Source organism: Mustela nigripes, chromosome 12, assembly GCF_022355385.1.
Source record: "Mustela nigripes isolate SB6536 chromosome 12, MUSNIG.SB6536, whole genome shotgun sequence".
NCBI lineage: Eukaryota > Metazoa > Chordata > Mammalia > Carnivora > Mustelidae > Mustela > Mustela nigripes.
In genome coordinates this window covers 7845791-7866103 of record NC_081568.1, presented here as the reverse complement: position 1 = coordinate 7866103, position 20313 = coordinate 7845791, and the positions used below count along the sequence as shown (strand labels likewise).

Sequence of the window (20313 nt, the reverse complement as noted above, 5' to 3'; positions counted from 1 at the left end):
CCCCACGTCGGGGCTCTGCAGGGAACCTGCTTTCTCCCCTCTCTCTCTCTGCCTGCCTCTCTGCCTACTTGTGACTTCTATCTCTGTCAAATAAATAAAATCTTTAAAAAAAAAGGTAAAATAACTAGGTAGTACAGCAGCTAATGATGAGTGAAGTCAACATTTTTTTTAATCTTATCACAAATTCTCTTTCTATGTGAATTTTCTAAGTCCTTTGTCCAGCTTATTAAATGGGGTCTTAACAATAGGAAAGAAGTCAAAAAAATTAAAAAATCAGTCAAAGATTTGAACAGATACTTCACCAAAGAAAGTATGCAAATGAAAAAAATGCTAAGGTCATTAGCAAAGTGCAAATTAAAATCACAATAGGATGGTGATGGTTGCATAACAGTGTGACTATATTTAATGCCAGTGAATTGTACACTTAAAAAATGGCTAGAATGGTAAATTTTGTTATGTATATTTTGCCATAAAAATTTTAAGTCACAGTTTGATACCACTACATACTGATTAAAATTATAAAAAGAAAAAAAAAAACACTCATCATATGCAGCAGCAATCCTATTCCTAGGTATTTAACTTAGTCAAATGAAAACTTATACTTATACAAAAACCCATATAAATTTGTACAATGGCTTCAATCATAATTTCCTCAAAATGGAAACAACCAATCACAGCATTCCACAACTAGAGAATAAACTGTGGTACATTCAATATTCTTTTTTACAAAAGAATACTATTAAGCAACAAAAAGGAATGAAATACTGTACATACAACAAGGTGAATAAATCTCAAATACATTATATGTTAAGCAAAAGAAGCCAGACTTAAAAAACTACATACTAGATGATTCCATTTATGACGTCTGAAAATGGTAAAACTACAAAGATAGAAATACATGAGTGGCTGCTAGGGTCTGGGGGTGGGAGTGATCACAAAAGGGAAGAGGGATATTTGAGAGGTGGATGAACTAGTCCACCTCTTGAACGTGCTGGCTACATGACTGTATGCATTTGTCAAAAACTCACAGACACTACCATCGATAGATGGGTAAAGGATATATATACATATGTATGTGATGTGTGTATATATAAAAATATTTTTATATAAAAATATAAGACGTGTGTGTGTGTAACACACACATATACAGTGGAGTACTATTCAGCCATAAAAAAGAATGAAATCTTGCCATTTGTAACCACATGGCTAGAGCTACAGACTATAATGCTAAACAAAGTAAGTCAGAGAAAGAAATATATGATTTCACTCAGATGTGAATTCAAGAAACAAAAGAAATGAATAAAAGGGAAAAAAAGAGAGAGAGAAACTAAAAAACCGACTCTTAACTATAGGAGAACAAACAGATGGTTACCAGAGGGGAGGTGGGCAGGGGAACTGGTGAAATAGGTGAAGGGGATTAAAAGTCCACTTACCCTGATGAGCACTGAGTAATAGTATATGGAACTGCTGAATCATTATATTGTGCATCTGAAACTAACATAACACTGTAACTGCACTGGAATTAAAATAAAAAATCAAACTATCCCAGACCAAAACAAGAACAAAAACCTCATGAACATTAAATAAGGTAATTTTACTATATTTACATTACAGTTTAATTTTAAAAACACTTCTAAAGACTGTCTAAATAGACATATAAGAACAAATGAGAAAAGATAATGACATGAAAAGAAACTATTGTTCTCCTCACTAATGAAGTTGTATATTGAAATGTATCCCAATAAGCACATTAATTTCATCCAGCCAGATAAGAATTAATGCTGTTAGGGACTGCGGAGGAAATCATTACCCCTGGACATCAAGTATTTGTGGCATTCCGTTTTCTGGATTCATAGCAGGACTGCACTTCCCTGCCACTTCAGAAATTAGATACAAACATGCAACTTGCTTCAGTCAATGAAATACAAACTACAGTAACGTATATCACTCCTGGGTAGAAAACTCTGGAAGCCAGTGAACACAACACATCAAAATACATTTTCCTTCCTCAATGATTGTGGAAGAAAACACACCCAAAGCCTCCACCAATCTAGGTCTGTAAGTGACCCTAGTTAGCAGCATCTCCCCCTAGCCTGCAGTAGACCTAATATTCGGTGAGAAAGGAACCTTTTGTTGCTTTAAGCTGCTGAGGTTTTGGTAGGTTTGTAACAAAGACATAAATTAGCCTATTGTGTTTCATAAAGAGTCTCAGCAGCTTGGGGGTGGGCAGGGGGGACTAAAACAAGCACAACTACTACCAACACAGAAAGTCAATGAGAGAATAAACCTATTTTGTGTATGAAGACCAATCCCGCCACCTAAAACCTCAACAGAGTACCACCACCAGGGTTATAAAAGAGGCCCTTTACTAAAACCAAAATAATGAAATTTTGAGGTAGGATAAGGTTCCTGCTAGATTTACATGCAGTAAATTACAAATCTCTCTCAGGTCAAAATAAAAGCATTGCACTTGTTATTAATGCAAATCAACTTAGAAACAGTAAAGCAACTCTTCCTGCTTTGCTTCACTTTTTCCCACCTCCAGCTCTCTAGGCTCCTCCTGCTTTTCGAAAGCAAATTTCTTCTGTTTAATCCTGTGGAAACTTTTGTCGCTTTATTTGAATACCTAATATCTTCGCAAGGCATACCTTTTTTTTTTTTTTAATTATTTATTTATTTATTTGACACAGAGAGAGAGAGAGATCACAAGTAGGTGGAGAGGCAGGCAGAGAGAGGAAGGGAAGCAGGCTCCCCGCTGAGCAGAGAGCCCCATGTGGGGCTTGATCCCAGGACCCTGAGATCATGACCTGAGCTGAAGGCAGAGGCTTAACCCACTGAGCCACCCAGGTGCCCCAAAGGCATACCTTTTTTATAAGTTCCTAGCACAGTGCCTAGAGCTCAATAAATATAAAGGTTTTTTTGTTTGTTTGCTTGTATGTTTTAATGAAAAATCTCAAATCCTTAGTGCCTGAGTATGGAGACTGCCCAGAAAAAGAGGGAGGAGAAAAGAACAAGCAGTAAGAGCAGGTTCTCAAGTTGGAACCAGCTGTTGGAAGTCCACACCCACGGGGGTTTGGCTCATGCTACCAGTTCTTCTAGCCAACAATTCAGCTCACCAAATATGTCCTAAGTACCAACTATGAAAAAAAGAAGAAAAAAAATCCTAAAAACTTTGGGTATATGTCATAATTTTTAGGTCACTATCTACCTTGAAAGTTTTTCCACATTAGATTTCAAAGTGTATGCAAATTCCTTCTGGTAATTATCCTTCTGGTGATAATTCAATAATCAAAGGACTGTTCAATTATTAGTAGTACACTATTTTTCAGAACAATTTTATATTTACAGAAAATTTGAAAAAATAGTGCAGTGTTCCCTTACACACAGTGCCCAGTATCCCCTATTATTAACATCCACATTAGCATGGTATTTTTGTTAAACTTAATGAGCCAACATTCACGTATCATTAACTAAAACCCAGTTGATTCAGATTTCCTTAGTCTTCACCTAATGTCCTTTTTTTGTTGTTTCAAAATCCACCTGACATTTAGTTGTCATGTCTTCCTAGCTTGGCTAAGACAGTTTCTCTTGACTCTGACAGTTTTTCAGGCTTTCCTTGTTTTTGATGACTTTGGTCATTTTAAGGAGTACTGGTCAGGCACCTTGTAAGATGCCCCGAACAGAACTGGTCTTATGTTCCGCTCATGGCTAGAACAGGGCTATGGCTCTGAGGGAAGTCAGGACAGCCGCAAAGTGCCATTTGGATCACAGCGTATCAAGGGTAAACCATTAACATGAATCAGGACGACTACTGCTGGCTTTGACTCATTTGGCTGAAGTCACAAGGATTTCTAGTATCCGATTACCAACAAAAACTTTTACAGTTAGTAGCTATGATCACAGTAAGTAAATATTAAGAATCTATGAGTGAAAACTATTATTCAAAATGTCTGTAAATAACCTACATATCCCAAACCAGGCGAGGGGGGATCTAAATTGTGGTACACTGATTACACAGAACATGAAAAAAATCCCTGCTAAATAAGCAAAGTAAAAATAAAGAATGAATAGAATACACACTGTACTTCCTACTAGGTAAAATCATCAAAATAGCCTAAAAGAGAAAATACCAAAAAAACAGCCATTATAATTGGTCAGATAAGAACATGGGTGATTTTCATACCTTCTCTCCCCAAGTTTCTAGTGCTTCATTGCTACTTTCACAACTACAAGAAAAAACTACCTATAAAAAAAATGCATGTGCTAATTAGGCCTTGCAAACAAAGTCCCAATTCTACATGGACCCCCAAGTGTAGTTATTCTTCTCTCTCCAGATTACTGGTAATTACAAACTTAACACTCACCTGTGCTGTTGCTCCTAGAAGCCTGAAAACTACATTTTTTTGGCCTCTTTGCTGACTAGGCTTGAGTTGCACTGAATCAAAGGGAGCACTTTTGTGGGAAAAGGTGAAGCCATTTTCTATTTCTGGCTCTAAAAACAGCAGTGGCAGCTAATTGCAAATGCTTTGAACTCCTGCAGTAGTTACAGAGATCCTGGTGGTGATTCTTTTTTTCTTTTTCAAGTTTTATTTATTTAGTAATTTCTACACCCGATGTGGGGCTTGAACTCACATACCTGAGATCAAGAGTCACATGCTCTTCCAAATGAGCCAGCCAGGCACCTCTTGTGGTGATTTGGCCAGGAGCAGTGGGCATCCCCGAGTTCTGCAGCACAGGCAGTGGCTCCCAACAATTACAGGAACAGTGTGCCAGGTATCAGCTTATTTCACCTCAGTTCCAAATCTCTCTTTCAGTACCTCATCAGGTACTGAACTCAAAACATTTTTTTTTTTTAAACAAATTTGTGGGGCACCTGGGTGGCTCAGTTGGTTAAGTGGTTGCCTTTGGCTCAGGTCATGATCCCAGGATCCCGGGATGGAGCCCCGCATCAGGATCCCTGCTCAGTGGAGAGCCTGCTTCTCCCTCTCCCTCTGCCTGCCACTCTGCCTACTTGTGCTCTCTTTATCTCTCAGTCAAATAAATAAATAAATCTTTTAAAAAAAAATTGTCACTAGAAGATACTGGAGGGACAACACAGGAGGAAGTGATTTTCTGGCTCCTGCTGCACTGTCAGTAGGTTTGTTGTAATGACCACCTTTCACAACCCTACTGGTAAGAATCCAAGACACCAAGAATATAAGACACACCAGGTCTTGTACCTAACAGTGGTATCCAACTCCCCCCACATGCCTATCCACCACCTCTGACTCTCCTGCACCCTGGAGGGTTGCCTCCTGCTAGCCCAGACTAGCTCTGGACAACTCCACACTCCTCCACTGGTGTCTAAACCATAACTGTAAGGAGTGGCCCTACCTCTTCCAAGTCTGTCTCTACTTGGATACTTCCCTTCTTGCCCAGGTACCCTTTACTGTATTGTTCACATCTCTTTAGCTACCTTCTTCCCATAGCTTAGTAATTCAACTTCCTCTGCTTAACTTACTGGGTGTCATCTGTCTCTTCACTAGATCAAGACTACAAAAAAAAAAAACTTAAAGAACCAACTAAAAGTTTTGAACTGGAAAATACAGGGAGTGTGGGATCACTCCTCAACTTGAGCTCAACACCAATGTTTGCCTCAAAAAAAAGTACTTTATACAATTCTTTGGAGTTACCAATTGAACTATTTTTTCTTCCCAAGAAACATCATGTTTGTTTTTGAAACATCATTTTTACCATGGCTAAAAAAAAAACTGAAAAGAAAAACAAAAACAAGTTATTCAGACAAATCTGAGTATTCCACAGACATTTTATCACAAAAGAATGAAGTGAGCCTAGGAGCCAAGGAAAACTGACAATATTTGCTGCCAATAATAAAAATCAAAGTTTCAAGCAAAAATTAGGATTTTAGAAAACTTGTATCCACCACAATGAGCATGACCGCTTCCCCAATTGCTAAAAGGCTTTTCGATGAGACAGGTAGTGATGTTAAGGAATGTAAGCTTTTATAATACACATAAAACCTATCAACATTTGGAAGACCTGCATAACTCAATGACTGATTATCTACTAAAAGACCAACACATGATGTTACAAAACCACACATGATGTTACAAAACCACGCATGACTGAAAAACAAACCAATGTATTTTTAAAAACAGCTCCACTGAGGGAGCGCCTCGGTGGCTCAGGTCATGATTTCGGGATCCTGGGATGGAGCCCCACACAGGGTTCCCTGTTCAGCAAGGTGTCTGCTTCTCTCTCTCCTCTCCTCTGTAGGTTCTTTTTGATTATAGTCATCCTAGTGGGTGTGAATCATTTCACTATGGCTTTAATTTGCATGTAACTAACCACCGGTGGTGCTTAGCATCTTTTCATACGCTTACAAACCATATGTATATATTCTCTGGTGTGGTGTCCAAATCTTTGGGCCTCTCTTAAACTGTGTCATTCATTTTCTTTTTAAGTTTTGAAAATTTTTTATATATCCAGTATCAGATAGACATTTTGCAAACATATTCTGTGGCCTGTCTTCATTCTACTAACAGTATCTTTCAAAGAGCAGAACTTGTGAATTTTGATGCCATCCAATTTATCAATTTCTTCTTTTACGGATCATGCGTTTAATGTTTTATCTAAGAAATCTTAGCCTAACCCAAAATCACAAAGGTTTTCTCCTGTATTTTCTTCTAAAAGTTTCAGTTAGGTTTTTCATTTAGGTCTAACATCTCTGAGTTAATTTTGGTATATGGTGAAAGGTATGCCTCAAAGTTAATTTTTTGTCTACGATCAGCTAATTATCCCAGCACCATTTGCTGAAAAACTATGCTTTCTCCACGGAACTGCTTTTGTATTTTAGTCAAAAATCAATTGTCCACATATATATGAGTCTATTTCTGGACTATTCTGACCCATCAAACCAATGAATTTTAATTTAAGTTGATTTAATTTTTTTTAAGATTTTATTTATTTATTTGACAGACAGATCACAAGTAGGCAGAGAGGCAGGCAGAGAGAGAGGGGGAAGCAGGCTTCCTGCTGAGCAGAGAGCCCGATGCTGGGCTCAATTCCAGGACCCAGAGATCATGACCCAAGCCGAGGGCAGAGGATTTTAACCCACTGAGCCACCCAGGCCCCCAGTTGATTTAATTTTTAAAAGGTGATGTGTATGCTTTCAGATTAATAGCACTTAAAGAAAATACCACTTTAAATTAAAAAAAAGAAGAAGAAGAAAAAAAAATAAACGACCACTTGTCAAATTTTGGCATAGTATCAGAGGACATAAAAAATTACCTAAAGGGGCGCCTAGGTGGCTCAGTGGGTTAAGCCTCTGCCTTCAACTCAGGTCATGATCTCAGGGTCCCAGGATCGAGTCCCATATCGGGCTCTCTGCTCAGCAGGGGGCCTGCTTCCTCCTCCCTCCCTCCCTCCCTCTCTCTCTCTGCCTGCCTCTCTGCCTACTTGTCATCTCTCTCTGTCAAATAAATAAATAAAATCTTTTTTTAAAAATTACCTAAAAATACAACTCCCATTTTCAAATTATCTGTGTAAACAAGCCCAACCTTCTTCATACATTTTAACCAAAACATATCACAAGAGTAACTACAGGGGCAGAGATGGGAATCCAACTGTCTTCTAACAAGTCAGACATAAAGATTTGCAAAAAACTGAAACAATGCTACTTTTCTCCCTAAAGTTTTCGTCTTGGAAAATACATTTATCATAAAGTTATTTTTCTTAACATGTATTGCATTTAAAGTTCTTTTTGGGTGCCTGGGTGGCTCAGTCGGTTAAGCGTCTGCTTTCAGCTCAGGTCATGATCCTACGGTCCTGGCATCAAGTCCTACATCATGCTCCCTACTCTGCTGCGTCTCTCTCTCTCTCTTTCTCTCATGAGTAAATAAAATCTTAAAAAAAAAAAAAAAAAAGTTCTGGGGCACCTCGGTGGCTCAGTGGGTTAAGCCTCTGCCTTCAGCTCAGGTCATGATCTCAGGGTCCTGGGATTGAGCCCCGCACTGTGCTCTCTGCTCAGCAGGGAGCCTGCTTCCCCCCCATCTCTCTGCCTACTTGTGATCTCTGTCAAATAAATGAACAAAATATTTTAAAAATAAATAAAATTTAAAAATTTTTTTAAAGTTCTCTGTTTTCATTTCTAATATACTAAAAAGATATCCTCCACATAAACAAAAGTCCTATGGTTCTTGAGTATTTAAAAGTATAAAGGAATCCCAAAAGCAATGGTCTTCAAACTGATCCATTTAATAGAAGTGCCTCTAAGCGGGTGTGTGGGTGGCTCAGTGGGTTAAAGCCTCTCTGCCTTCTCGGCTCGGGTCCAGGTCCCAGGGTCCCAGGGTTGAGCGAGCCCTGCATGGGGCTCTCTGCTCGGCGGGGAGTCTGCTTCCTCCTCTCTCTCTGCCTACTTGTGATCTCTGTCTGTCAAATGAATAAATAAAATCTTAAAAAAACAAAACAAAAAAAAAGTGCCTCTAAGGAACTCTGAAATGGCTAGGAATGGGGGAAATGAAATTCACACAAGAAACACAGCTGACACAGGGCCTAAGTACAGAGCAAGTATTCAATATCTGATAAATGGAGAAGAAAAAAAAAGCAAGGAATCTCCAAATCTTTTATCTCAAAGTGCTATAATAGAACTTTACAGTGAAAATGCTAAATCTGATTGCATGTAAATTACACCTCACTAACCTAGCATTAAAGAATACTCAAGTGGGGTAGAGAAGAGAGAGAAAAGTAAGACTATAATGAAATTGTTCCAAGAAATGAGCATACAGAAAATGTTTCAATGTCTTCCAAGCCTTCAAAAACTCACCATGTCTCTTATGTACTGAATTGTGTTGTTTCCACCAGCTCCACCAAAATTCACGTATATACCAATATATGTGTGTGTATATGTATGGGGTTTTTTTTAACTTATTACAGAAAGAAAGCACTCAAGCTTAAGTGGGGGGAAGGAGCAAAGGGAGAGGCAAAAGCAGACACGTAGCTAAGCAGGGAGCCCAATGACCCCAGGCTCAATCCCAGGACCCTGGGATCATGACCTGAGCCAGAGGCGGACTCTTAACTGACTAAGCCACCCAAACACCCCACCAAAACTCATACATTGATGTCTTAATCCCAAGAACCTCAGAATGACTGTATTTGTAGACAAGATCTTTAAAGACATAATTAAGTTAAAGATAAAGTCATTAGGGTGGGCCCTAATTCAACATGAGGTGCCTTTGTATAAAGAGATTAAGACACAGACATGCAGAGAGAGAAAATCACATAGAGACACAGGAAGACAAAAATCTGCAACCCCATGAGAGAGGCCTCAGAAGAAACCAGCCCTGTAGACATCTTGTTCTCAAACTTCTGGTCTCAAGAACTGTGAGAAAGTAACTTTCTATTATGGAAGCCACCTAGTCTATGCTACTTTGTTATGGCACCCATTACAAATACAATATCCAAAACCGAATTTCTCTTCCCATTCAGAGCTAGCGAAACTGCAGCAGAAATCATTTTCAAATCCTCCCCCCCTTTATCATCTCATCAATCACTATATTCTATTAATTCTAACCTGATGTTGTTTCTTTCTCGTTCTTTCCATTTCCATTGCCTGAACTTAAAACTCCTGTAATATATCTTGCCTTGCCCAGTGTGAAAGCATTCTAAAATATAATCTGAATTAGTAAGTTTTCCCTTGCGATTTTACTTCCTGTTCTCTTTTTAAGAACTCTTTCCATTTTACCTGTATTGCACTAAAAATAAGCGATCTTCATTTCCGTACAGGAGAGAGGTAAAACCCAACAAAAATAAGCCTGGTCTGGAAGATAATACCCAGGAAGCCCCACATTAATCACTCATACATAGCATTCCAGCCTAAAAGGTATTTAGTTCAACACTGGAAGAGACACCTTTTGGGATGTCTGCCCTGACCAAGAATGGAGGTAGCCATTCATGACTTTTATTCATTTTCTTTTTATTGAGATGTAACTGACATATGACATTAGTTTCAAGTGTATGACACAGATTCAACATATGTATATATCGTGAAATGATCACCACAATGAGTCTAGTTAAATATATCACACATGCAATTTTTTCTTGTGGTAAGAACTTTTAAGATCTATTCTCTTAGTAACTTTCAAATATATAAGATAGTATTAACTATAGTTACCATGCTGTATACTATTATCTCCAGGCCTTATAACTGTTAGTTTGTGCCTTTTGACATGATTTTTATTCTTTCACTTCCACTATCTTCCCCACCACCACCCAGCTACCTGGATCATGGGCAGGCACCTGACCCAACATGAGCCAATCAGATTCTAGCTACCAGAAATTTGGATTTAAGATTAAGCGGGTCAGGAAAGAGATATATTCAAGGAAACAGCCAGTAACAGAATGGCAAGACAATTAATGCCTCACCTCTGCTCAAAACCCTACCTCAGAAAAGTAGAAGTGAAGAGAAGTCTTATAAGATAAGAAAGATACTTGCTCCCCTTCAACACTCCCCCTGGCCCCATGATCTCTCTGACCTCATATTTTACTTACTCTTTACCCAACTAACTCACTCCATTCCCACTGGTCTCCTGGTTATTACTTAAACATTCCCGGCATACTCCCATCTTAAAGATTTCACACTGGCTATTGCCTCTACCTAAAATGCTCTGCCCACAGAGTATGTCTAACTCCCTCTCTTACTTTGCTCCTCGGTGAGGCCTTCCTTTACTGTCTTATTTAAAACTGCGGCACCATCCTCCTATCCTGGCACTCCTAATCCCTACAGATTTACTGTTCTCCACAGCATTTATAACCTTCCAGTTATACTATATAATTTTTTTTTTGTCTTCTCTTTCTCCCCTACCAAGCCAAAAGAATGTAAACTCAAAAAGACAAAAGACAAAAAAAAAAAAAAAAAAGAATGTAAACTCAACGAAATAAGGGATTTTGTCTATTCTGTTCCCTGCCTAGCCCAAAAGCATAAAATAGTGCCTGGCCTGTAACAGGTGCTCAATAAGCGTTTGTCAAATAAGTACATGTCTGCTTGGTGGTCATAAGCATGCCAAAGCAGTGAAAGGTGATCCGTGGTGAGAAGAATGAAGCAGACATGTCTGAAAGCAGACATGCAAGACCACGTGGTTCTAGAAAGATGATAACTAGCTGTCTGGTTATGGCAACTTCCCATCCCTTTAACTCATCTCTTCCAAATCTATGCCACCTCAGGTTCTGCCATGGCAAATACAGAACATGATCAACTGCATGGCACTTCAACCCCATACCTCCCCAGGGAGTCTCATAAAGCATAAAGAAGAAGTGTTCTGGTACCCCATAAAAAAATTACTGATGAGATTTTGTATTACATTTTGCTACAGTAAGGAGTAATTTAGCAAAATTTTTTTAAAAAGTCAGGTCTCTATCACTGGACTGAAATGAGAACACTCTACTATGCAAAATGTATTTAATATCTTCATGAGGGTTTCATACACCAACACTTGCTTCCAACATCTAATTCCAACAGTGTGGTGCTTTCCTTCTAAAAAATGAATATCCTTGAGCAAAAGACATATTTTTTTCCCTGAAACTGAAAAATCTCAGCACATTGCAGGATCAGACTCCTAATCCATAAAATGAGGAAGCTGCATATCTAAGGTATCCTCTGAAGTTTAAAGATTTGATGACAGCTGTTTATATAAACTATCTACACCCATACAAACTACATACAAACAACATGAATGATTCATGTATCCTGTGTAATAAGAATGGATTATAAACCTGTTGATTTTACAAAAATAAAATTTAACACACCAACCACCTTTAATCTAACAAACACTTAATACAAAGGGCCAAAATCCACCTGGCAAATAATTTTCTAACTGATTTCAATATTGTTTACTACAAATACAAAACATTCTCAGCATTATAATATCATATATAGTCCTCTAGAGAAAAGCAAGATCCTATTTTTAAGAGTGGGAAGAGTTACACTCTACTTGTATGGTTGGTATTTTAATAACATTCTTAGTCTGTTGGCTCAGATTAGCATATTTAAAAAATAAGAAAATAAATATTATCAGCATTTTTAATAGGTAAAAATTTTTAAATTTAATTTTCTATACATATTTTTATAATTTTCTTCCATTTTTACTGTCTCCTACCCCCCCCCCCAAAAAAAAAAAAACCTGCTTCTTTTGAAATCACATAAAAAAAACCCAACTGTATTTTTTCAATTTAAGAAATAATCTGCAGGGGTGCCTGGGTGGGTCAGTGGGCTAAAGCCTCTGCCTTTGGCTCAGGTCATCCCAGGGTCCTGGGATCGAGTCCCGCATCCAGCCCTCTGCTCAGTGGGGACCTGCTTCCTCCTCTCTCTCTCTCTGCCTGCCTCTCTGCCTACTTGTGATCTGTCAAATACATAAATAAAATCCTTAAGAAAAAAAAATAATAATCTGCAATAACCAATTCAGCAAACAGAGCAGTTGTTTCCAAGCTGTTCTACACTTTATCATGAAATCCTCTATAATGGTTTTTCAAGTTAAGTTTAAATTTAATTTTGAAAATTTCAGAAGTCTTCTGATTTGGAATTTAGCAAAAGTGGGCATGAGAAGTATTAAAATTCACTTTCATTTCATGACTAATAGTTTCATGAAACAAATGCCAAAAAAAAAGGTTCTGTCAAAATTTGTAAATGATTCATCTTATAAAGGGAGCAACAAAAATAAGTTATTTTCTTTTAACAACAGGGTCTGACAGACCCAAGTCTAAATCTTACCTTTGACCTTGTTCCCTGTAAGTTAGGCAAGTCACTAATAATACCAACCCACCATCTCCTCTCCATAAAGAGTGGATACTGCCTACCTTAAAATGTTGAGAGAATGGAGTAAGATGTGTATAAAGTGTTTAGCAAAATAAATGCCATACACACGTGCTCATAGTTATTTCAATAGGAAACGGGGTTCAAGCCACTAAAGAAAAATCATCTGTATCTTACCCTGCTTATAATTTTACAAGGAAAAAAATGTTTAAGCATTAGAAGTACATTGAAAATCTTTTTTTTCATGAGTCCATATAAACTCTGAGGTTCTGCAGTTCCTGAGTTTCCACTAACTACAGCACCATAAGTGTGTATGCAAGTACTATGAGTACTCAGGCTCAAACAGAATTTAATGGAATATGCCTGAACACACATTGTGATAAATAAATACTTGCCTTACTAGACTGAGTCATTAAAATGTGAATCCAAAATGACCCGAAATCTATGCAGATAGAAATCTACACACGGACCATCTGTCAAAAACAAAGTAATCCTAACCCCTCAGCAGTTTCACTTTACTATTTTTACCAAGGGAGCCTCCTGCAGCGACTAGCTTTCACTCACTGTGTACAATAAACACAACTGAAGCACAATGAGAGGAAAACTCTGTTTATAATCAGAATATCTAGGTTCAAATCTCTTACTAGCGTGTGACACCTGAACAAGCTGTTAAAATAACTGAGCCTGAGTTTCCACATCTGTAAAAGATATTACCACCTCCCCACCGGCTGGGGCTGCTCCGCAAGAGCAAGCGTGAACGCGTGTGAGTGTGCTCTGAAAACCGTCGCGCACACACGTCCTTACAGCTCAAGTTCTTCCTGAGGGCAGACTTCGTTAAAAAACAAGACACTGAGATCTACGAATCCATTACATACACAGACCATATCAAGCCTGCATTACTCACTACTGCACACCACGGCAGTATTCGACGATTTTCATCTAAAACCACCCGAATCAAAATCCATGAAGACTGAGACATACCCCCACATCAGTACACCCGATGCATAAATGTCTCTTCACGGATAACCAAGCCAGCAAGAAACGGGATAATTTACTAATTTCGTCTACGGACTCACGAAATGACTTGACAGATTCTACGAAGATAAGAGCGCCCGACCAGCCCGCCTTCCGCGGACGCGCAAACGCAGTTAAACACTCAACAGATGTTTGCACCGACGTACTCGGAGGACGAGGCTCAGCCAGTTCCGAAACACACGCGCTCGCACAACAAAGCACCGAAAACCCGGCTGACGGGTGTCGGGGACTCGACGCAGATCAACGACCAAAACAAAAGACTCCTCGGCAACCTCCCCGCTCCTAATAACCCCGCTGGACCTCACTCTTCCCCGTCTAGTTATTTGGGAGCAGCGACGCCGAGAGCGAGGTTCCTCGGCGGGGCTGAGTCCACTGCATTCAGCCGTCACCTGGCGGGGCGTTTTTCGCGAAGTTTCAGAGTCAACAAAGAAGTTTTGTTGTCGGGGTAGGGCCTGCACGGCAGCAATAGGCGAAACGACAGTCAGAGAGACAAAACCGGGTGGGGGAAGGGCATGGAATACGCCCCCATACTTCGAGCAGTGACCACAGCGTGTCCCCCGGGGACTGGGGGGGGGGGGCGCTGGGGGGGCGGGGCGGCCTGGCCGGCCGCGAGCCCCACGGCCCGAAGCCCCCGACCCCGGCGGATCCCCGCCCTCCGAGCGCACCGGCGGGAAACGGCGGGGGGCGCCGAGGGGTCACCTTTCGCTCCCCGCTGCGGCCCGCCGGCCCGCCGCTCCTCGCGCCCAGCGCGGCGGGCAAACGGCCTCAAGCGCCGGCCCCGCCGCTGTCACCGCGCGCCCCCGCCCCGAGGCGAGGGCCCCCCCTCCATCGCCGCGCCGCCCGGGGATCGGGGGTGGGGGGCCGCCGCCTGCCTCGAGCTCCGCGGCCGGGGCGCGGGCCTGGCCCGAACCCAGGCGCCGGTGCAAGGGCGCGGGCGCCGCCGCTTACCTTCCTCGGCGGTGTCCATCTTGTCTGGGGGGGCGGCGGTGACGCAGCCGCGAGGCTCCCGCGGCCGGGGCCCGAGCCTTCCGGCCGGGGCGGGGAGGGAGGGAGGGGGAGGAGGGAGGAGGGAGCGGAGCCGGGCCCGGGCAGGTGCGTGTGCTCAGGTGCGAGAGAGGAAGCGAAAGGAAGGAGAGAGGGGGAGAGGGAAAGGGAGACGGGCTGACAGAAAGCGGACGTGAGAGGGGAGGGGGAGGGGCGGGGAGAGCGGAGCCGACGGGCCTGGGCGGGGCGCCGGGCGGAAGGGGCGGGAGCGCCCCAACAACGCGCGCCGTCACTTCCGCCGCTGGCGGGCGCGCGGGCGGGGCGGGCTGAGCTCCCTGCGCGCGGGTGGGGCTGCGAACCCCCCGCTCCGGGCCACCTCGGTGGTGTTGTGGGCGGCGGGGCGGAAACCTGAGCGGGGGCCGAGCTCTGGTGGCACCGAGGACCGCGACAAAGGAGGCGCACACCGGGGGCGGGGTGGGGGCGGTGAAGAGCAGCGTGAGCAGGCGCCTGGCCGCGAGCGCCGCGAGGGCCCCGGTCGCCGTGCACGCCGGAGGCCGGTCCCTGGGAGGCTTAGGGACTTTCTGGGCGAGAAGACGGGCTCGGCGCCCCTGTTCCTGCCGCGAGACGCTGAAGTCCCGCGTGCCTGGAGTGGGCCCCGGAATGCGCGTTTCTGTTTGGCACCCGGGGAGTTCTGGTGCCCGTTTCGAGAAGTCCTGAAACGGCCCTGAAATGCTAGAGGACGCGCGTCGACGTCGCCCAGACGCCTCCCGGGGAGGCTTCCGCGCTTGGTTGGAAGGACTTCAGGAAACCACTTGGGCCGAAGATCGGAACATCCACCTCTACTTGAAGTCGGTTCCGAGGCGAACAGGATTTGGTGTACTGAATTCTGGACGCCTGCCTGGCCGGAGCTGACCTGCTTCGGCCTTAGGAGAGGCTGACCTCTGCCTCCGTCAGTAGTCCACCTTTCCTCACCGTAGCTTCACTCTTTCTTTAAATGAAGCTCGGCTTAGAAAGTACGGCTTAGAAAGGCCCTGAATAGAAGCAAAGATGTACCTAAACTCCGCCCCCAAATACTTTAAACAGTATGCAGATGATATGCAGAAATAGGTTCCAGAATGCTAGCAATCCCTTTTCCATCCGCGTGACTAAAGGAGGTGGAAAGATCCCTCCTCCAGGCCTCCTAAATCAGAATGAGATTTAGAATACAAATAATGAAACGTCGTCCAAAAATCAGAGCAGCCCTTGAAAACTAAGGTCACTGATTTGACTGATTTCACTCGGAAGGTAAATTCTTGACACGATAATGGAGACCCACTGATTCCAAGGCCTGAACTTAAGAATTGATCACATTTAAGCTTTTACTTAAAAATGCTGATACTCTCTCCCGAGAAACTGAATTCGAAGGAGGCTCATTCCCCAACCTACATCCCTCCCACCCAACCCCAACATGAGCTCTCACCCCTGTAAGGCCTGTGGTGGAACACTTCTCCCTGAGCTCAGACCAGGGGCACAGTTCAGGAACACCAAACCCAGTCTCATGCTGTATGCACAGGGGGGAGGGATTCTGTGAGACAGGCTGAGAAGTACTGGTAATATTTCAGGGCAGGTATCTGAACCTCAGGACAGCAGAGCTGAGGTAGGACTGGAGGGAAATGTGTGTATGTGGTAGGGTAGAGGGCTCCCTCTCATCTCTAAGTGTCTTACTTAGTGATGCTCAAAAACATTACTTGTAGAATTGAGAATTGCCCCAGCGTTTTTTCGTTAAGCATTTGGAAGTTAAAAATAAGAGTAAGGAAAAATAAATAAATAAATAAATAAGAGTAAGGAACCAACATTTGTTGAGTCCTGCTGTGTGCCAAGCACTGGTCCTCACAACAGCCTTTTACGATACATAAAACAGTCACAATTCTCTTGGTTGCCATTCACAGGAACCCAGTTAAACTTGCAGGCAATGTTGGAGGAATGTACTGTTAATTTGAACAAATTGTAATGGGGTAGTGGTCCGGGGGGCCTGATGGACTACTAGAACCAGAGTCGCTCTCTCTGCCTCCACCCCTAAATTCTGCTTCTCTCTGCATGTGAGTTTCATGCTGTCAGGCCAGCTTCCTCCACATGGCTGGAGAAAAGGCCACCTGTAGCTTTCAAGGTTATATCTTCAGCCTCACCCTTGGATGGGCAGGGGAAATGATCTCCAGTGCCAGGGAACTTGTCCCAGGGAAGGCCAGGTCATTGGTCCAGGTAGGTGCCCATCCCTGAACCAAATGATTGTGCTAAAGAGCTAAGAGTTGTGGGGCGCCTGGGTGGCTCAGTGGGTTAAGCCACTGCCTTCGGCTCAGGTCATGATCCCAGGGTCCTGGGATCGAGTCCCGCATCGGGCTCTCTGCTCAGCAGGGAGTCTGCTTCCTCCTTTCTCTCTCTGCCTGCCTCTCTGCCTACTTGTGATCTCTCTCTGTCAAATAAATAAATAAATAAATAAATAAAATAAAGAGCTAAGATTTGTGAGAACATGGACACTGTCATTGAACTACATTACTGAGGTGGAGAAAGGAACATTTCCCCTGAGAAAGGAGAGGACAAAATAATAGATGCTCATTATGTTAGAATCACCGTTTTCAAATGAGAATACCACCATTATATAAAAATATTTTCGGGGGGGCGCCTGGGTGGCTCAGTGGGTTAAAGCCTCTGCCTTCACCTCAGGTCATGATCCCAGGGTTCTGGGATCAAGCCCGGCATCCGGCTCACGGCTCAGCGGGAAGCCTACTTCTCCCTCTCCTACTCCCCCTGCTTGTGCTCCCTCTATTGCTGTGTCTCTCTGTCAAATAAATAAAATTTTTTTAAAAAGGTGAAATATAAAAAACATATTGTTACACGTTTAGAAAAACAGTAAGGAAATTATTGGGCCAAAATCTAAGGACAAGAGGTAAATGGAACATGGAAATTACTTATACTCTGCTGAGCAAGGCAAACTTGAGCTTGTGTTTTGACAGCTTCCAGAAGCAAGCAAAATCATGGAAGCCCAGAACCTGCCCAGCACGAGACTGTGTTAATGGACCTTCCTCCAGGATTCTTCCCAAGGACCATATAGGCCTGTTACCTCTGGGGAATGGTGAGCCAGAAGTAAATCTGACACCCTCCAAGACATCTAGGAAAAGTTGTCTGCTGATGATACCCATGAACCAGGCCTGGCACGAATTGTACCCCAAACTTCTATCACCCCAGTGATCAAATAATCTCTGACAGTGAATTCAGTTCAAAGTGATCTTGGATCACTGGGAGCCCCAAGCACCTGCTAGAAGCAGATGTGGATTCCCTCTAGAGGAATGCACTATTTCCTAGCTGTCTTGCTCTGCCGGGGCTGCCATTTAAAAATGCACAGACTGGGTAGCTTAAACTACAAGAATTTATTTTGTCACGGTCCTAGAGGCTGGGAGTACAAGGTCAAGATGCGGTCAAGGCTGGTTTCCCCCAAGGCCTCTCCCCTTGGCTTGCAGATGGCTGCCTTCTTGCAGCATGCTCTCACATGGTCTTTCTTCTGTGTGTGTCCCTGGTGTCTCTTCTTCTTCCTCCTACAAGGACCGCTGTCCTACTGGATTAGGGCCCTACCCACATGACCTCATTTAATCTTAATTGCCTCCCTGACGGCCCTATCTGCTAATATGGTCACATCAGGACTGAGGGCTTCAATAATTAATTTTAGGAGGACAGGTTCAGTCCATAACACCAGCCCTCAAAGAACCTTCCTGTATAAGTTTACAAGGACCATGAGCTACACACAATAAACATAACCAAATGCATGTGTGCATATGTTTATTTATGTGTGTATATATGTCACAAGATGCCTTGAGCAAGAACTCACGTAACAGCAAAACCACCCTACAAAAACTACAGATACGGAAATTCCTAGACACAGATGATAAAGAAACTACACTTAGGATATTTTTTAAAAGGTGATGAAACAATTTTATTTTAAAATGGTAATTGTATAACATAATGACATCTTTTGCCGCCATTTAACCAAAAACTGAACATTATTTCGTTGTTCAAGAAATAAAGGTATACGTAATTTTTGAGGGAGTATGCAAGCAAAATCTTGAGAGAACTCTGCACTTTCGCATGAAGGAGGCTGCTCCTGTCCTAGTGCCTATGGAGGTCTGTAGCCTGTGGTCCTTCACTGGCCACTTTTCATTCACCGATGGATCCTCGAGGCCAACATAACCCTTAACATGTAGCAGCATGTCAATAAACATTGGCTGAATAAATTAAGTATACTTTTTCAGGAGATACTTTGTGATGCTGGAATGACAATAAGTATATAAAGGCCTTTCTTAGGAAGAGAGGAATTCATATCATAGCTCACCTTGAATAACACTCATACATTATTACCTTCATGGGTCTGTTCTTTTACAGCTGCACTTCTTGGTTGTAATAAGTTCAATTTCAGTATTTCACACAGATGTTCTCAACAAGGATGTACAATGAGTCAAATCAAACCATCAAGTAGAGTCCCAGGAGTTTCGTTTTACTGACATTATCTGGGTATGAAATTCATGTAAAAATCCTTCACAATTTAAGCCAAAATGTTGCTGAGACAAAGGCCTTCAAGATCACAGTTCCTTTTTTTCTCAGATGTCTATTCTGAATATTTTCAAACATACTGAAAAGGTAAAGAAATGGTACAATGCGCAGCTATCTGTCCTCAACCTAGATTCAGCAATTACTAACATGTAGCCATATGTATTTTAATTACAGTTTTTCTTTTCCATATCATTTGGAAGTATGTGTCTGAACAATCCTGCCCCTGAACAGGTTAAGGTGTATCTCCCAGAGTTAGAATAATCTCTTTTAAAATCCTTAGCACCCCATAATACTATCTAGAATCTCAAGTTTCTGTAATTGTCCCAAGAGGGCCTTTTATGATTTTGTTTTGAAAAAATTTTGGTGTTTTTTTTTTTTTTTAATTTTACTTATTTATTTGAGAGAGAGCTAGAGCAGGAGCGGTGGGGGAGGGGCAGGAGGAGGCGGCGAAGGGGGCTTCCCGCTGAGCAGGGACCCCCATGCTGAGTTTGACCCCAGGACCCTGGGGTCAGAACCTGAGCCAAAAGCAGACCCTTAAAGGATGGAGCCACCCAAGCGCCCCTGGAAAAAAAAACATTGTAACACAAGGATTCCCCCAATCTAGCTTCATGCATCGCCACTGGTGTAAGTCTATATGGTCTCCGCCCTTACTGTAAAACAGTCGCAAGGGGGCACCTGGATGACTCAAGCGGTTAGGCGTCCAGCTCTTGATTTTAGCTCAGGTCGTGATCTTGGGTCATGGGACTGAGCCCAACATCAGGCTCCCTGCTGGACATGGAGTCTCCTTGAGAGTCGCCCTCTCCCTTTGCCACCCCCCAAAACATGCTCATGCTTTCTCTCTCTCTAAAAAAAATAAAATAAAATAAACAATAAAAATAAGATAAAATAAGAAAAAATGAAAATAAAACAGT

At 42.5% G+C, this 20313-nt stretch overlaps 1 protein-coding gene across 3 annotated transcripts in view; it reads right to left on the bottom strand.

Moving 5' to 3' along the window:
* Positions 1–15034, bottom strand: part of MARCHF6 (membrane associated ring-CH-type finger 6) — an 85278-nt gene extending 70244 nt beyond the window's left edge. For all 3 annotated transcript variants that reach the window (XM_059416907.1, XM_059416905.1, XM_059416906.1), the window contains exon 1: positions 14789–15034. In XM_059416907.1, the coding sequence (XP_059272890.1) occupies positions 14789–14807 (19 nt within the window). In that variant the 5' untranslated portion in view covers positions 14808–15034. The remainder of the gene's footprint in view (positions 1–14788) is intronic.
* Positions 15035–20313: the final 5279 nt, after the last annotated feature.